This window comes from Gadus macrocephalus, chromosome 5 (genome assembly GCF_031168955.1).
Source record: "Gadus macrocephalus chromosome 5, ASM3116895v1".
NCBI classification, from domain to species: Eukaryota; Metazoa; Chordata; class Actinopteri; order Gadiformes; family Gadidae; genus Gadus; species Gadus macrocephalus.
The window spans coordinates 7,311,231-7,329,307 of NC_082386.1; the positions used below are offsets into that span (position 1 = coordinate 7,311,231).

The window sequence follows — 18,077 nt, forward strand, 5'->3', positions numbered from 1 at the left end:
TGTAGTGATGCCGGCAAGCAGAAAACAGAGTTTCACTGTTGGCTGAGATACATCAATGTTAGCATTACAGGGCTATACGTGGTTAGATCTATCTTGTAGGTTTACATCGAGGGTTGAGATTTACCTACATCAATCAGCTCTTTATTTATTATTTAAATGACGGAGCAGCCTGAAAGTGCGTGATGGTTTCTGACTGGCTCGTTGACCACTGCCCGATATATCAGCCATCTTATCACCAAGTGGCAATGGTCAACAAGCCAGTTCATTGTCCAATCACTGTGCTAGGGGGCGTGGCTTAAACAGAACTGTATGGGAAAAAAACAATAACGCCTTGGGAATCGTTTCACAAGGGCCTTCTGGGCTTTATGGGCTGTACTTCTCCGAGCATCCCCAGGTCACCAGCTACGGAATGACCATCAGATCCCCCTCCGAGGTTGAAGACGCTGAACCATCACCTCAACAGCGGAGGGTTCCTCCCCCCCCCTTCAGACACTAACTTTAAATGTGAGCCATGCATTGACATCTGGAACACAGAGGGAAAAAAAGAATGACTCATCAAAATTATCTATAATGGCCGCTCCGAGGAGGACGATTCAAATGACATGTTCATGAAAGAAAATAGAACAACCCATAATATGAACAGTGGAAATACCATGAGCATACCACTCACAGGCCTATGAGCAGTTCAGATGAGGACAGGGTCTGTGCATGAGGGAGGAGGAAAAGGTGGTCTTTGTGAGGTGGGTGCAGATAACGAGAGAGTGTAATTACTCCACAAGCAAGACCGTGGTAGAGTAATTAACTACTTTAACCTTGCAGAATTTCCTGAGGAAGACGCCGAGAGACAAAAGGGGCTCAAAATCCGACTAGTAATGAATAATACGGCAGGGCGAAAGGTTCCCTGGCAGTGTGAAAGAAAACCTCCATTGTTTTTGTCTCCATTAATTCCTTCTAGAACATGTTCTTATTGCCTGGTGAAGACAACAGACCGAAACATGTTTCCATCCAGCTGCCGCAAAAAAACACAAAGAAAATAATAAGAAGAACTCAATAAACACGATCAGATTGTACAGACAGACGCCGGGATGAACGGTTACTATGGCAACAGCCCCCAGCCACCTTGTTCCCGAAGAAAAGAAAATCCGTCCTGCTGGATGCCAAGGCTGTCGCGGGCGCTTTCAGAGTCTGCGTCCACTCAGACCCGGGTTTGGGGGGGGGGGGGGGAGCTACGGCCAAGGTGGCCGCGGTGGGGTATACGAGGAGGGGGTGAGGCGGGGATCTGCGTGGAGCTGTGCTGAGGATTTGAGTCGCACAGACGATAATAGATTGTACAAGTAAGACAAGTTATGACACAGCCCCCCCCTTCCACAGATATACGTTTAGGTCTTGTGTCCCTCTCTCTCTTCCTCTTCGAAGCCCACAGAAACAAAACCAAACGGCAAATACCTTTAATTCATGTGCAATTCGCTACTGTAATGGGGGAAACGCTTCTATTCCCTGTAACTGGGTTATGGAATACATACCCATGCTTCTGTAGGTTTACTCATAATAACTGCTTTATTATTATATTGCCTTCTCTATGGTCATTATAGTCATTTCCACACAAACAAACACACACACACACACACACACAGTGTTCTTTGAGACATGATAGCCTATACGTAGACTAGCAGCACTTTTGGGAGTATTATAAAATAAGCAGGCTTACCAACGTGTTACGTGATGTTTGTAATTCTATTACGCCCACAGACGTGAGCTCAGAATGACCGTAGGGATTGCTTCGTCTGCATTAATAAGTTGAATTATAGCATAGAGTGGGAGCTAGGAGGGGGTTAGGTTATGGAAATGACAAGTCCCCATTGTTGATAAGCGGATGTGTCAAGCCGCGGTTGTCTTCGTACCATTGTTTGAGTTTCCAAATTATGCATCGCCAAACATGAGGATAGCTTTCCCAACTTTTGGACGTTTCACAAATTTGATGAGGTGTTTTTCTTGTGGTGCCAAAATGGAGCAAATCTTACAGGTCACACAAAGGCTTCCATTGAAATAAATGTGTGTCCTTCTCACGTTTCTGGAAGCCAAACTGCTGAGTCCTTTGGTTTGGTCTGCCACCATTCAAAACTTGACTCAATATACTACTACATGATACTGCTCTATACATGCCACATCATGCCATAACACAGGTCTGTGGACTCCCCCCAGAAGAGGCAGGCAAGTGAGACGGGATTCTATTAGGGGATGTGAGGCCTCATCCTTATAGATTGAAGAGACGCTGTTCGAGGCCCACTTTATTCTGACTGCCGACTGTGTTGCAGCAAGGAGTCATCCGTCAACCCTCCACCCTCCTACCGTGAGCCATCCCGCTCCTTCACCTCCTTCTCCTCCTCCTTTACTTGCCGCTTTTGGGGAAGGAATGCGTGCAGCTTCGCATACTCAAGTAGGCAGGGAACAAAATCAACGGAAAAACTTCCGAATTGCAGGAATCAACATTGAGCCGAGTTCCTGAACTGTTTCCATTCGATATATAGATGCTGCTGGCAGAGAGAGGGGAAGGGGAAGACAGAGAGAGAATGAGGGAAAGAGAACGCTTTAGAAAGCTACCTGTTTGAAAGACGTCTAAAAGATGAAAGGGATGATTGTTTGGGGACGAGGCGAGCAGCAGTGAGTTTATGAAGCGTCTTAACAAATATTAGATCTCTGATTACATGCCGTTAGTGATTGTTTATTGCCTCCTTTTTAGGATTCAAGGGAGAAAGCCGGCACCCCCAGTGTACAAACTTGCGTTTAAAAGACAGCCTATATAAATCACAGAGGTTTCCTGCCCTAGAGGGTATTTCTGATCATTAGCAGATATTTTCCAGCAAAAGCACAGCAGCACGGAACACAAATTCTAATTAGAACGTTGTGCCAAGCAAGTGTAGCTTGTCACTTCCACTCTTCCGGTGTACTTTTCTTGTTTCTTCTGCGTCATGTTTAGATTCATGAAATGAAAGGGATAAATAATGAATGTTTCACCATCAAACTGTTTTCCTTTCAACTTTAACCTCTCATTTTTAATCCAAGCAAGATTTAACACGGGTCTGCCGGAAATCAATGTCAAGGTCACACTACCTCCACAGTCCCTCGTTGGCCATGAACAAAAAGTAAAAGTATCTATGTACGAGGTCCAACATTCATTATTGGATCGGCGAGTCCTTAATAACAGTGGTAAGGCGAACAGAAAGATAGTTGAGGTTAATTTCATTCTCTCCTCCCTTCCTGGCAGCCAAACGTTATCGCTCACCCGCACGCTAAAAAGGAGTGATTGAATCATTTGTGTAGCAAAGGCATTTGAAGGCCAAACAATATAAAACCAAAGAGCATCCGAGGGGGCGAAGCCCTCTCAGATGATTCCTTTAGCATTGGACAGCAGGGTTACGTTGAAGCATACAAGTCTATATATACTCTAGCTCAAGGCCCGTGAGTAGCAGGCAAATCTGGTCGCTTACTGTATTCCCATCATGTATTCATGCCTCATTTAGCCGCAGGCTTAGCTTGACATGCTAAAAGGAGTCCAAATAATAACACCATTTATGTAACTGGTATACCATCACAGTGTCTCTAAGAGGGACTGACCATCCAACTTTTAAGAGATGTTGGAGGTATGAAGGAAGAGGGAGAAGTCACTGAAGAGTTCAGCAAACAGACAAGGGAGATATTTTGCTCACTTAAAGTTTCTACCAGGTTCAGATTTGTTCACCTTCCCTTTCATGGCTTGGCTTACTCCATGGTTCTTTTTTTTTCTGAAATAACCTTATCATCCACGAAAATCTTGACATTGGTAATCGCATCAAATATGAACGCAATTGATACCCTTTCAAGAGACGTCGACCAGCTTTTAAAATGAACATGAATAACTGCAGCCAGCAGCCCCTGCAAAAGCTTTGTAAATGATTTAAAAGTTAGACTGAGAGCACTGCCAATAGTCAGCTCAATGACGTTAAGTTAAGTTAAAGTCCCTGTAAAGGATTAGCAAGCATGAACAAGTCAAGTGAAATCCATAAGGAACTCAAAAGCTATTTGACTTGCACTTATAGCGGCTCTGGTAATTCTGAGTGCATGTATTACATGCACTGCCCGTGACTTACTACACAATAACATTCATTACATTCCGGCTCCTACGCCCAACTCCTGCATGCAAACAATCATTAAAGAAAACACTGAATGACACAGAACAAAAATAACATAATCTCTCAGAGTTTACACCATTGAAGAGATTCATTCAGGATATTAAAATACACAGAAAAGCTTTGATCTGTAAGCACTGCAATTTAGTATGACAAGTCATTAGTAGTCTAATTTGGAAAAGTAAGAGGAATAACAATTAGACTCAAGAAGTAGGAAGATAAAGACAACAATGGATCCATTTATACGGCCTGTTATCTTGAAGCGTCGAGCTGTGCCGTTACCCTCCCTTGCGGTCCCTTTGGATGCGTATTTTGTTAACTTATGTTCTTTATTAATGATTTGTTTGTAATTCAGCAGTCGCTTTTTTATCTCCAGGGACTAAGTGATTTTTTGGTGTTTCTATTATTGGCGTCTTGCTCAACGATGCCGACCAGCCATGCTGGATTCATCGGGGATCCACCCAACCAAGTTCTTAGCGGCGTCAAACAGGGCCCTTGAGAGTCAAATACCCTTTATTTGATTTGGTGAGGCAGGGCGTCAACAGCTACGGGACATGATGGAACTATGTCCTATACACTGCGTCAGGTCCTCTGACACTGAGGACTGACTGTCCATCTTCTCTGAACCTCCCATCCATCTTCCACCCAATCACTTAGATGAGGTGTGTGTGCGTATGTGTGTGCGCGTGTGTGTGCATGTCTCTGTGAGAGAGTGGGAGAGAAATGGAGAGACACCTATAGGGGTCAGAGAGGGTGCGTTCATTGCTGCTCTTTTTGTGTTCATTGCTGCTCCTTTTGTGTGTGTGTGTGTGTGTGTGTGTGTGTGTGTGTGTGTGTGTGTGTGTGTGTGTGTGGTGTGTGTGTGTGTGTGTGTGTGTGTGTGTGTGTGTGTGTGTGTGTGTGTGTTTCCATGGACGTGAATGTAGAGGGAGTTGCTCTGTGGTCAACTCCAAGGTCCAATCCAGTGCATGTATTACTCGCGGTCAGTTAAATCGGGACAGTGGGACTAGGAGATTGTATTGAAAATAATTGTGTCGCATATTAAGATCGGAGGAAGGGGGGCTGTTTATTATCTAATCTAACGGGCCCTTCACTTAGAGCCTGAACGCGAGTACACCACAAGCAGTTGCGTATCACTTCACACACGTGGGGGAATAGAGCACCAAAAGGCCATCTAATTACTTATTATGCATTGTTGTGATCTCTCTTGCTACCTAGCTTGGAGATGCAACACTTAATTGGTTATGCTTGACCTTTGTTGCAATAAAGTAGTGAAGAAACCTCCTCAAAATCAAGTTGCTAAAACGGCAAAACAATTACAAGTGAAACACTGATTCAAAGAGCCACCTCTATCAAATAAACAACGATGCATCTGGCTCACTCATCACCTCTGGTATATATAGAATCATCAATCGTCATCGTCACTAGAATAGATAATGGTATTGGGAGCAGAATTACTAACACGATATTCTGCGTGATACGTGCTAGCAGTTTCTGGCGACATTCATTCATTGAAAAATCTATGGTCAATTAAAACAAAATAAGGCTAGTATTTCTTTGTTAATGAAATGTGTCCATTCATCAAGAATCAGCCAACGTCATCGATAGATAAACACATGATGTCCATTGAGAGGCTTCAACACGGGTGCCTCCTTTGGTAGTTGGGGAGTTTGGGGGAGTGCCCATTACAGTGTTAACCAGAAGGTTGGTACTTTTCTCCCTAGACCAGAACATAGATTTGTAGGCCATTGTCGAGGATGTTGGTAGCACAATGGTGCCATCCAGTGGAATAGTAGAGGTTGTGTCTAGATCTTTTAATGCCGTCGTCTTGACATCCCTTGAGAAAAAAATTATTGTTTTTTATTTATACTACAGTTGGATGTTTATTCAATGGCAAATGGATGGATTGCGGGCAACTATTACGGTAAGGCTGGTAGCCTATACTAGTATATCATTTATTAACCACCATGAATGGCATCTCACAAGCTAAAATAGCGACAGCCGGTAGAACATGATTTCTTTATTACTTGTGGTATCCCATGCGTACAGCCATTTAATTGCCGCTGGTATTACCTCCTCCTTGTATGCTTTTCTATTTAGCCCAAAACCTTTTTGTTAGCGATTTACATAATCACAACAAATAAAGTTCCTTGAGAGATGCAGCACCTCGAGGAAGCCATCAACCTAATTGTGGTTTAATTATGCTTACACGGAAGCTCAAATCACCAAATCATCAGAGAAATAAAGACACACACATTACTCCCGTTTCCATGACGCTGCTGTTTCTGCTCTAATTTGTCCCTCTACCGACAGCTCTACCTGAATCATCGCCTCCCCTCGTTCCTCATTAGTTCAATTTGACACAATTCTTACGCTTACCACATTACCGAAACACTGCTGGACAGATTAGATTCCAGCGGTAGGTAGTAACCCCCCCTCCGCCCCACATAGTGAGCGTTATGATTAATTGCTGGCACCCACCCCGTCCCCTTTACCTTAATACGAGGAACAAGCCTTCAACGAAACACTGTGGCTTTCTTATAAACACAGCCCACAGGTGGGGACACAATGTGTCCCCACCCCACCCCTTCTTCGCCCCATTTGCGAACACAGCTTTGTACACAATATGGAGTCTAATTTGATTTCGCCAAGGGAGATTTACATAAAAAGGACATGCGACCAGACTGAAGGCTGCATTTTGATCTTCTCTGGAAACTAATAATAAGTGGAAAATGTTTTAATGGATTTCAGCCGCAGCACCATAGGGACAGTGCAAATAAACATCATTTCAAATGAATTCAATACAAATGTGGAAGGAAAACAGATAAGCACTCATAACAACCAAATCAGTTTGTCCTCAGGGTCAAAGGGACGCACCCGTCTATCGCTCAAATTGTAAGGGGGGGGAGGGGATTGTAAGTAAGAGAAGTCTTTTAAAAAGTGCTTGCTAATTTTGCATGCCAAATGTATTAATGCTGTAATTAATGAGCCATTACCGCAGGATTAATGTCATCTTTATGATGCAGATAACCAAGCCATTACACTGTGGAGCTGCATTCACAGCTTTTCCTTATTTGCAACAACAGATGCCGCCATCCTGAGTGTTTATAGCTAGGCACTCAGCAGCAGAAGCTAACGCCGTTAAAGATATACTGTATGCTGCATGAAACAAACAAGTTTGGTATAGAAACGAGGTGTGAGATGCTCATGAAATGAACAACCCATGGTGATTCATAGGCTAGTCATCAGATATTTCATCTATAGATTTCAAACTTGAAAAAAGTACACTTTCAGTTATAAATCACAAACCCTATATTCCACTACAAAACGCTCAACATAGATCATACATTGCATTCACAAACACAAGATAAAAAAAGAAGAAGCACAACATACTTAATAAGCCCCCCCCCCCCCCCCCCCCCCCCCTCTTTTTATGATTTAGTGTGTCCCACCTCCTCGTGGATCTGCACTGTAACAGCCTGGGGTTCCCCTCACCACCTGGCAGGGCTTACACACGTCCAGGTGCGGTGTTAATAGGGTGGAGCATCCCCACACCAACCGCTGCGGCGTCCACCCGACTCTTCTGGAGCGGTGGTGCGGCAAAACGCTCCTTACCGGCCTGACACACCATTTGTCAGATGGCAGATCGACCGACGTGGCAGACTTTGCCGGGAGCTCAAGTGCCTTTGACAAGCTCCGTTGACGAAGTGTGTGTGTGTGTGTGTGTGTGTGTGTGTGTGTGTGTGTGTGTGTGTGTGTGTGTGTGTGTGTGTGTGTGTGTGTGTGTGTGTGTGTGTGTGTGTGTGTGTGTGTGTGTGTGTGTGTGTGTGTGTCTGTCAGAGATTATCCTCACATCTTCTTGGCCCGCTTGCGGGGCCTCTGGTTGAAGACGGGCGAGGCCTCCAACAGGGAGTCGGGCGAGTGCGAGGCGTAGCTGCCGTCCGAGGCCGCCGCCCCCCCGCCCGTGGGAGAGGGCGCCATGGCGCCGCCCGACTCGCTCATGGTGGACATGGGCCCGCCCTCCTCAAACACGTCCCCTCCCAGGTGGTGGGGCTGGTGGTGGGGGTGAGGGTGGGGGTGGTGGTGGTGGTTGGCTCCCTGGCCCTCCTCCCCTTCTTGGGGCTCCATCTTCACGTGTGGCCAGAGAGAGGGACTGCCGCCTCGGCCGCCGCCTTCAGGGAGAGAGGGGGGGGTTATGGGACTGCTGTACGCTAGGAAGGAGGCCTTCCAGAGAGAGGGGGGGGGGGGGGGTTATGGGACTGCTGTACGCTAGGAAGGAGGCCTTCCAGAGAGTTGGGGGTGTGCCTCCTGGACAGTAGGAGTGGAGTGTGTATGGCTTGGAGGTATTTCATTCTGACACATGAAATACCTGATAGCATCATGGCAGGACTGTGCATGGCTAATTAGTACTAACCTTTCCCTGTACATGACACTTGAATGTGGACCCATGTGGACTCACAACCCTCACATTAAAACATTAAAAACTATTCCTACATTCAATAGTCACCCAATGCCTACGTGTGTCCTAGTAGTTCCAAATGTGATTTTGTTATTTATTCTGGATGGGAGAGCGGAGAGGGGAGAAGCAGTCCCGTGGTTCTCAGAGCTGCTCAGAGGCACAGGGGGCGGCCCGGCAGAGCTCAGCGGAAAGTGTTCCGTCTCATTCTAACAGCAACAGCCCAGCATGGCGGTCCGACTGTGAGCGGGGAGTGGGAGATCACCAGAGCGGCGGTCCACGCTGCAGGAAAGGTTACGGCGAACCACAAAAACCACTCAGTCAGACACATGACCTGGCTGTGCACTGGAGGTTTTTGGAGCATAAAAGAAGGCACCATCCCCTTCTCCCTACCTCCCGGTTCCTCTCCCTCCCAACTGTTCATCTCCTTGTCCCTCTACCTCTCCCTCCCCATCCACAATTAAAATGACTGTGTGTGGCCACTGATGGCCAACAAGAACAAATATACGTGCAATCCTCACTCGAAGCAATCGACTTTTAATAATAAGCAGCAAGAGCACTTTTGTTTGATTGTTCTTTTGTCTTATTTTCCCCATTGCACATTATGGTGGGATGAGAGTGTGTGTGTGCGCACGTATTGTGTACCCATAGGGGACGTGTGTGAGCTATACCTTCTGTGGTTGGTAATCCATATTTCCTGTGTATGCATCGGATGTGGAATGGAAGACACAGTAATGAATTTTCCACCGTTCTGGACCCAACATTTATGTATCTGCAACTCATTAAAACTGGCCATTACCCGTACAACTGCTGCACATTTCCCTGGACACTTGCACAATGCTGATTGCATATCTGGACTCTCAGGAGGGGCTGAATGGGACACTTTAGATACGCATGTTTCAATGGTCAATAAAGTATTGATCCAATAATGCATCTTATACTGCCAATGAAGTCTACCACATTTGTCGGTAATGTTAACATCTATTATTATATTCATCTAGAATTCTACTACTCTTTGTGTAAAGATATATCTACCTCTATATTTTTGTCGTTTTAATTCTCTGTATGTATGTACAGTATGTACAGTATGTATGTATGTATGTATGTATGTATGCATGCATGTATGTATGTATGTATGAATGAATGAATGCATGTATATATGCATATATATACACACACACACACATTTATAAATAAATAACAATTTGGCTATCACACCCTCCTTTCCCATTTTGGATTAATGAAAATAATGAATAATAACTAATTGTATTTTAGCACCAATACTCAAACAGTAAGCCCACGTGAAGTATTGTGCCACAGCAACCCACTCCAAACGACGTTTCCCAAACATCAAATGTACTAAACAGTGGGGCCCACCTGAGGCGTGTGGGGAGGGGTCTCCGTCCAGGCCCGCGGGGAGCCTCTCGCCGTGGGCCCCCAGCACACCGATGGGCAGGGCCTGGTCCCCGGACGCCGGGTCGGCCTCGGGCTCCTCGCTGACGGGGAAGGAGATGTCGCTCAGGGGCTCCTCCTTGATCCGCGGGGGCTTGGAGTCCTCCAGGGCCTTCTCCGGGTTCACCAGCCGCTCGTACTCCTCGGCCAGGTCCTTGCTCACCTGGGGAGAGAGGCCGCGGGGTGAGTGCTACTGCCGGGAGAGGGGACCCAGGGGGGAGAGGGGATCCCCGTCCTGGGGGCCACATATCACCGTTTACTGGAGGTAAGGTCCATGTAGAAAATTCTGACACAATTCCTACATGTTTCTGAATTAAGCCAGATTATGCAGATTTAATTGTCTACGTAGACGCATCAGTGCTCACGTTGTTTCTCTGACTTTCCAATTGATGAATTGAAAGTAATTGATTAAACCAAGGTATTGCGTTTTCTCTGTTCTCATTTGCTCACAAACCACAGATCTTTATTGCATTAAAAGACAATTTTGATCTGGAGAAGCAATCACCTATTCATAATAATAAGTACATAATAATTCAATAAACAAGATAGAAGACAGATATAATAAACCAAGCTGTAAACCACACCATTCTAAAAAAGGTACAAATCAAACATAAAATCTATCATCTTGAAGATGGCATTCTCAGCAGAAACACAAGCGACAAACCATAAACAACCCAATCCACCATCGATTGATCCACACTATTACCCCGTCGACTGATCCACTATTACCCCGTCGACTGATCCACCATTACCCCGTAGATTGATCCACCATCACCCCGTCAATTTAACCACCATCACCCCGTCGATTGCTCCCTCTGCTCACCTGGAGCATGTTGCTGTGGTAGTCCTTGATGCGCACCTGCCAGAAGCGCTGCAGGCTCAGCACGCTGCCGATGCCCACCTCGTGGAACACCTGCTCCACCACGTCGGGGAAGGGGCTGGCGCCCACGCGCGCCTCCCGGTCCACCGCCACGCGCAGCAGCCGGCCGAGCCGCAGGTAGCGCTCGTGCACCAGGTCGGTGAGGGTCTCCAGGACGCTCTCCTGGGCCGACTGGAAGCCGGCGTGGGCCAGCACCGTGGCCACCGACTGGTAGAGCAGCTGCCGGCAGGACGGCCAGCTGAGCTCCGTCACCGGCTCGCCTTTGCCTCTGAGGCGGAGGCAGACGGGGGGCGAGAGAGATGGGGATAGAACATTATATTAGTTTTTGGAGCCAAAAGAATTAGCCTAATGGATCCATCTTTCCTGGGTCTCATATGGGGGATCCTATTCCAAACAGTGAGGTTGAATACTTTCAGGATTCTCCAATCAATCTTTCAAGATACGTAATTCCTAAAGATGAATTCAGCAGGATCCTGTTTCTACCGCGTTGAAACAAATGTGTCAATGCTTTTCAACTATAACTCACATATATTGGCTGCTGCTATGCCGCAGTAGCCTGGTCTATCAATATTAACAAACAGGTAACAAATGAAAGCAGTTGTGTTGCACCAGACTATCATACTACGGGGTCTTAGTAAGTTACTGGGTCACTCTGTAACTCGATAACTAATTATAGTGTTATTATTATTGGGTTACATAAAGGGCCTAGTATCAAGGTTTTGTTACTTGATATCGCTCAGTCCTTATGATCCCAGTACAACTCACATATAGAAATCACTTTCAGGATCGCTGTGGCGGAGTTGGAAGGGCTGCTGTGGGGCTTTGCTGTCCAGGGGCAAGAGGTCGTCTGGCATGGCTGGTGGTGTCGGGGGTCGAAGGGGAAGGTTTGTATCGGCCTCCTCGAGTCTGTTGCCGCCCTCAGAGGTTGATGAGCCCTGTGTCTGGGCAGCTGTCAGCAGGCTACGGAGGCGGCGGACATGCTGGCACAGCTGTACTGTGTGAATGGTGAGGCTGCAGGGCTCGGACGGGATGTCCAGCATTGTGGTGGGTCGGGGACGCTGGGCGGACGGCTGGTGGAGTGGTGGGTCCTGCACCTCCACGGAGCGAAACTCGCGCTGTAGCAGGTCAAAGGAGCTGCGGCTAGGAGGGGCGGCAGCCGGTCCCGGGATCTCTCCCCAATACCTCATCATGTTGACTGATTAAAGATACAAACAGGTTTTTATCAATAAACGTCACATAAACATCACGTTGTATTCCAACATCCCAAGATGTTGGAATACAATACACTTTAATAGCCGTCGCTAATTTAAAAACAGTTGCATATAGAAGTTTAGCATTGGTATTTATTATTAGATTTTTTTATATATAAAGATAGTGTATTCAACCAAAGTAAATTAACTTACATCTTTGAAACTGTGAATCATGTAGTTTAGTATGAACGACACAGAACCGAAGCTACAGTCCTTCTTGCAAAACACTTCGGGTGAACAACCCTAAGCCTAGGTATTGGTTCCGCTACGAAATAAAGTAAATCGCATTAAATGTAGTGAACATCAAATCATCGTGAATATTATTTTAGATTTATATGCATATCATTAAATTTAAATCGTATATATATATATATATATATATATATATATATATATGTATATGATTTCTCAATTCAAAATTGTTAATTTTGTGATTTAGGACCCGGACCCTTTTATGAGAGAACCAAATAAACATGGCGGACTCCTCTCAGTCAGAAGTGCATGAAAATATTGCAGTACAAGAAACCCACTCTGCCATGGAAACTAACGAGGCCATGAATACTGATAATTGTGTCGTAAAGAAATTAAATCGTAATCAAGAAGAAAAAGAAGTTGATGACACTTTTAAGATACCAGCTCTTTTTGCAGCACCGTCCCTCGCCATCAAGCGCGGTGTTACTCCTTCCAAGCCAGTACTCGAACCTCTGGTCGCAGAAGCGCGACCAGAGAAGGATAAACGCAAAGTTGAAGACGAAATTCCTCGGGGTCCAAGTTCGAGTTCTATAAACGAAAGCACGTCTCCAAATACAGATCAAGAAGATGGAGATATGGCATCCGTCCAGGAAAAGGTGGTCGCACCTCTGAAAACCAAGGAAGCGGGACCAAGGATATATCCAGTCAACGGTCCACCTGCTGCTAAATTCAAGCCTCACCCCCCGATCCCATACACAGAGCCATTGTGGGGAGGAATTGCGTCAGAGATTCCGTATGAACTCGAAATCTTGAAGAACGGTGCTATTTTGGACACATTACCTCTCACACACAGCAGTTACTTCGTAGTCGGTCGTCTACCCGTGTGTGACGTCTCGTTGGAGCATCCCTCCATCTCCAGGTATCACGCGGTCTTGCAGTACCGGCGCCAGTCTGGAGAAGAAGGCATTGAGGGCGAGGAGAGAGGATTCTACATCCATGACCTAGGAAGCACACACGGCACCGTTGTGAACAAAATCAAAATTCCTCCAAAGACATACGTCAGATTGCATGTAGGCCATGTGCTAAAGTTTGGCGGGAGCACCAGACTCTTTATTCTGCAGGTAAAGAATTGATCTCTAAGCAATACATTGCTGCAGTGTGCTTCTACGAGATAAACATTTGCATCTTAATAACCATTCCACAGGGTCCGGAGTTCGACGAGGAGGAGGAGTCGAAGCATACGGTGACAGAGTTGAAGGAGCGGTCCCGCAAGCAGAGAGCAGAGCTCGAGAAGAGGATGATGGGAGAAGGCTCTGATGAGGAGGATGAGGATAAGGACGTCAAGGAGGGAGAGATGGAGGGGGAAGGAGCAGGCAACAAGAACCTGGGGAAAGGAAAGAAAGGAGATTCAGGCTGCTCCTGGGGAATGGGTAAGCTTGGAATGCATATGAATGAGCTACACTGTGTCAAGTAGCCCTGCGTTGGCTCGTCTACCTATAATGTTCATTGCCCTGACTAGCTGACCTTTAGAACCGAGATGGCCGCAGGTTAAATAAAGCTTATTCAAGAATGACGCTACTACGTTAATACCATCTATCTTTTTTCTTTTTCTTTGTATACATTCTAGATGTGTATACACATACTGGAAGAAATATTGTTTGTCAAATTGCTTGTATTAAGCCTCCCGCCAACAGACACACAAACCTTTGCATTGACTCTCTCTGTCTGTGCTGCAGCTGAGGAGGCTGCTCCCGAGGAGGACGAGGATGAGGAGAACCCGTTTGCCACAGAGTTCCAGGAGGACCAGGAGGCAGCCTACCTGAAGGACCCTAAGAAAGCTCTGCAGGGCTTCTATGACAGAGAAGGTGAGATCAAAAGACGGTTGTAACGGTTGTAAAGCCTTAGTTTAGATATTTACAAAGAGTGTGTGTGTGTGTGTGTGTGTGTGTGTGTGTGTGTGTGTGTGTGTGTGTGTGTGTGTGTGTGTGTGTGTGTGTGTGTGTGTGTGTGTGTGTGTGTGTGTGTGTGTGTGTGTGTGTGTGTGTGTTCGTTCCTTCAATGCAATGACCTGACACAAAACGGCAACTATGAGTTATTTTGAGCTATGAAAAAAAGGTATTCCTTGCGTTTGTTCTGAGGCTTGAAAAAATGCAGTTGTCTGATGTGTACATTAACAACATGTCAAAACCCATTAATGGATCATTATTATAACTATGATGTCACCCTTCAAACCTTCTAAACGGACGACTATATGTCACTCTTCCGCCTAGGAGAGGAGCTGGAGTTTGAATACGAGGACCAAAACCACGGCGCGTGGCTCTGTAGGATAAGGTAAGGACGGAAGAGAAATACATTTGTACTGTGGTGGTAAACTCAGTGTTAACATCAAAGGTCTTGGCCCCGAGTGTGTCGGTGTGCCTTCATCCAGCAGCTCATGTCCGTACTGTGTACCCTCCAGGCTGCCAGTGGACGATGCTTCAGGCAAGCAGCTGGTTGCCGAGGTGACCCACACTGGGAAGAAGAAAGACGCAGCCATCCAGTGCTGCCTGGAGTCCTGTCGCATCTTGGAGGCCAGGGGCGTGCTGCGCCAGGAAGCCGGTGAGGCGTCCAATCGGATTTGGCTCCTCGAAACAACCTTTTTGAGGAGCCAATAGTTGTCAAGCCAAAGCCAAGCGCTTTGTTTTTAAACACACAAGGACTTAAAGGAGTGTGTGCTGATTGTGCGAAAGGAAAAACGGAACGACCAAGAAAAGACTAATAACTAAGAAATATCAAGGGAAAAGATGACCTTCAAAACTTTAAAGACTAAAAACACCTAGAAAAGTAGAAACAAGGATAAGCAAAGGTTAGACTTCGACTTTGTAGTTTTGAACTGAATTCATCTTTCCTCTCATTGGCCTCCCCTCCCCTGCCCACTGCCCCCCCCCCCCACCCCACTGGAACACGCAGTGTCCCGCAAGCGTAGGAAGAAGAACTGGGAGGACGAGGACTACTACGGCAGCGACGACGACACCTTCCTGGACCGCACGGGCGCCGTGGAGAAGAAGAGGAAGGAGCGCATGAAGAAGGCCGGCAAGATCGCAGAGCGGCCTGAGACGTACGACTCGCTGGTACGAACCGCACAACCCTCGCTGTTTAGGCTTTTTTTTAAAGACCGATATTTAAAGAGCATTTTTCTAAGGAAATTAGCCCCCCAAATCAAATCCATAGTGCATGCATTCTCCTTTTAGATATACGGATACTTTTGTATCTTTCTTGTTACTCGGTTATAGCCGTAGGAAAGTAGAACCTGAAGACATTCCTCAGGGTCAGTCGGGGTTTACACACGCATTACAGTGAATCAACGGCTTCAGCTTTCACCTCCATTTGTCCTGAGTGTGTTTGTTTCTGTTAAGGTTGCCAAACTGGCAGGTGTGGAGAAAGAGCTGAGCGAGAGCCTGAAAAAGCTCAACGCCGGGGGCAAAGGTAAGTGTGTGTGCGTGCGTGTGTGTGTGTTGGGCACGAATGGGTCCATAGGGTGTGCTTTGGGTTCCTTGCCTGTTAGCCCAGCCCTCTATAAAAGTTTTTGTGTGCTGTATAAAGTATGATATAGTTGTTATTCGGTTGCTATGACAGAGCCGTGTATGCTATTTATTTATTGTTATTTCCCAGTGTTATTGAATGCAGAGACTAAATCATAAATGCTGCTTTTTATTGTGAAATAAAAAATATTGTGAAACAACAAACATTTTATGGCAGTAACAAAATATGTTATTGTACACTGTACACTATACTGAAAGTTCAAACCAAGATGGATAATATAGGCCTATTTAATTGTAAATATATTTTAATCTTTAAAAAAGATTATAATAAAAAGTAATGTCCTACTTAAGTTCCCTTGAGGCAAATTGCGCATTCCACATGCGGCTTTAATAGAGCAACTTGTGTATAACAGGTGGATTGTTGGAGTACCAGGCAGAACACCACAGTTAAAAACCCAGTTCAACCATTCATTTGAATGGGGGTAATGCGTTTAAGCTGCCGCAATAGAATGAACTTTCAGAGAAAACGCATCCTAACGTCACTCTGCGTTGATCAATCCCATAAGCCAGCGATCCGACCGGAACACGCCCACTGGGAGAAGAACCTTGTTTACCATGTGGCGTCCGCATTGTAGCATTCGCTGTTTACCGTGCAGCCGGAAGATGGAAGTACGACAGGTCGCACTCGCAGCCATGTGGTTCTTTCCAGAGCTGCCACGAGGAAGTACGAAGACGTGAATCGCAGTGAAGTCGTTTGGCGTTGTTTCACAACATGGCCTCGCACAAATGGGCCATGAAGTGACACTCGCACCCAAACCATTGCAGCAGTCTGCGCTAAACTATGCAACGTCTGAATGGGTCTGAATCCACCCTCCTAACCCCTACATAATACTCAATGTAGTACGCATAGTTTAGTGCTCCCCCTAGTGGTCGCCATTGTATCTCTCCGTTACCTCAACCTCCCCCTCACTCTTTCCACAGACAGCTCGGGCTCCTCCAGCGAGGACCCCCTGGACGCCTTCATGAGCGCCGTGCGCAGCGAGGCGGCCATGGACGCGGTGGAGCGCCGGAAGCTCCACGTGCACGTGGCCGACATGCGCAAGGAGGTGCAGAGGCTCCAGAAGCTGGTGGAGCTCACCAGGCCGGCCCAGCTGCCCTCCCTGCAGCCCAGGTGAGGGCCCCCCGGGGCCTGGCTCCCAGCACCCGCAGGTTCTGGGGTCCAACCCCCATCCCTGCAGTCTGGGCCAGTTAGCATTCCTGAGTTTGATATTTTATGAATAACCCCTACTTGGTTAACGTTTTCTGTTCTGAAAGGTCATTTTATAAAGGGGACTTTGGGGTTTGTGTGCACGAGCTAAATACAGTTGGGATGAAGGAAAAAAATAAATTGAAACATTGGGAGAAAATTGATTTGCGCAATGAGCTACGAATACACATATTTAAACATTCTCCCGCTTAAGCGTCATTCAAGAATATTTCACTGCTTTTTAGCATTGTAAATATCAATTCCAAACGTCATTTAAAGGTCCCATGACATGCCACCAGGTGTGGTGTGATTAGCAGTTACAAGCCGTTTTGGAAATCGCCCCTTATGACATCACAGGTGGGCGTGTCCACCTAGATGTTTTACCTTAGCTGAAGCTTAATTAACCAAATGTCACTGTGATGTGTGCATGGCGGATGGCAGTTCCTCAGATCCACTGAAGCCAAAGAAGGCCTTACCATTGTTTGGGGCCATGAAGGGAGGCACCAAATACAAACTGAAGACCGGTACTATCGGGGTAGGTACTAACGTCTTCGTCCAGTCTCTTATGATTGTCATAATTCAATTAGTAGCGTGACCAGTAAATGTGTCATTGTTGTCCTCTGATCATTGACCTCACCTTCCCCTCAACTGCCTTTCATTTTCATTACTAAAGCACATCTCTCTCTCTCTCTCTCTCTCTCTCTCTCTCTCTCTCTCTCTCTCTCTCTCTCTCTCTCTCTCTCCTCTCTCTCTCTCTCTCTCTCTCTCTCTCTCTCTCTCTCTCTCTCTCTCTCTCTCTCTCTCTCTCTCTCTCTCTCTCTCTCTCTCTCTCTCTCTCGTAGAAGCTGCCCCCTAAACGCGCTAACCTTCCAGCGGAGCTCTTCAACATGAAAGGCGGAGGGGTGGAGGAGGAA

General features: G+C 46.4%; 2 protein-coding genes across 2 annotated transcripts; one reads left to right on the forward strand and one right to left on the reverse strand.

Annotated features, from left to right (window-relative positions):
- Window positions 1-6,858: 6,858 nt before the first annotated feature.
- On the reverse strand, window positions 6,859-12,490 carry supt7l (SPT7 like, STAGA complex subunit gamma). Its single transcript, XM_060051947.1, has 5 exons — window positions 12,358-12,490; window positions 11,720-12,149; window positions 10,898-11,222; window positions 10,000-10,237; window positions 6,859-8,338 (listed from the first exon to the last, which is right to left on the reverse strand). The coding sequence occupies exons 2-5, from the start codon at window positions 12,142-12,144 to the stop codon at window positions 8,016-8,018; spliced, it is 1,311 nt and encodes a 436-aa protein (XP_059907930.1). The 5' UTR covers window positions 12,145-12,149; window positions 12,358-12,490; the 3' UTR covers window positions 6,859-8,015.
- Window positions 12,491-12,646: 156 nt separating this feature from the next.
- Window positions 12,647-18,074, forward strand: slc4a1ap (solute carrier family 4 member 1 adaptor protein; the record flags this gene model as incomplete). Its single annotated transcript, XM_060052253.1, has 10 exons — window positions 12,647-13,517; window positions 13,601-13,826; window positions 14,133-14,261; window positions 14,667-14,727; window positions 14,855-14,994; window positions 15,346-15,506; window positions 15,792-15,861; window positions 16,899-17,088; window positions 17,605-17,698; window positions 18,006-18,074. Coding segments are annotated over exons 1-10 (1,980 nt in total), but the record flags the coding sequence as incomplete, so codon positions are not given.
- Between the last annotated feature and the right edge of the window lie 3 nt (window positions 18,075-18,077).

Bases quoted from the DNA above. Each gene is read 5' to 3' on its own strand.
- supt7l (XM_060051947.1), bottom strand. From the start codon at position 12,144: ATGATGAGGTATTGGGGAGAGATCCCGGGACCGGCTGCCGCCCCTCCT. The intron at 10,238-10,897 runs GTGAGCAGAGGG...CTCTCTCCCCAG, and splicing joins ACCACAGCAACATGCTCCAG to GTGAGCAAGGACCTGGCCGA. The intron at 8,339-9,999 runs GTGGGCCCCACT...CTCTCCCTGAAG, and splicing joins CCCCTCCCCACACGCCTCAG to GCGGCGGCCGAGGCGGCAGT.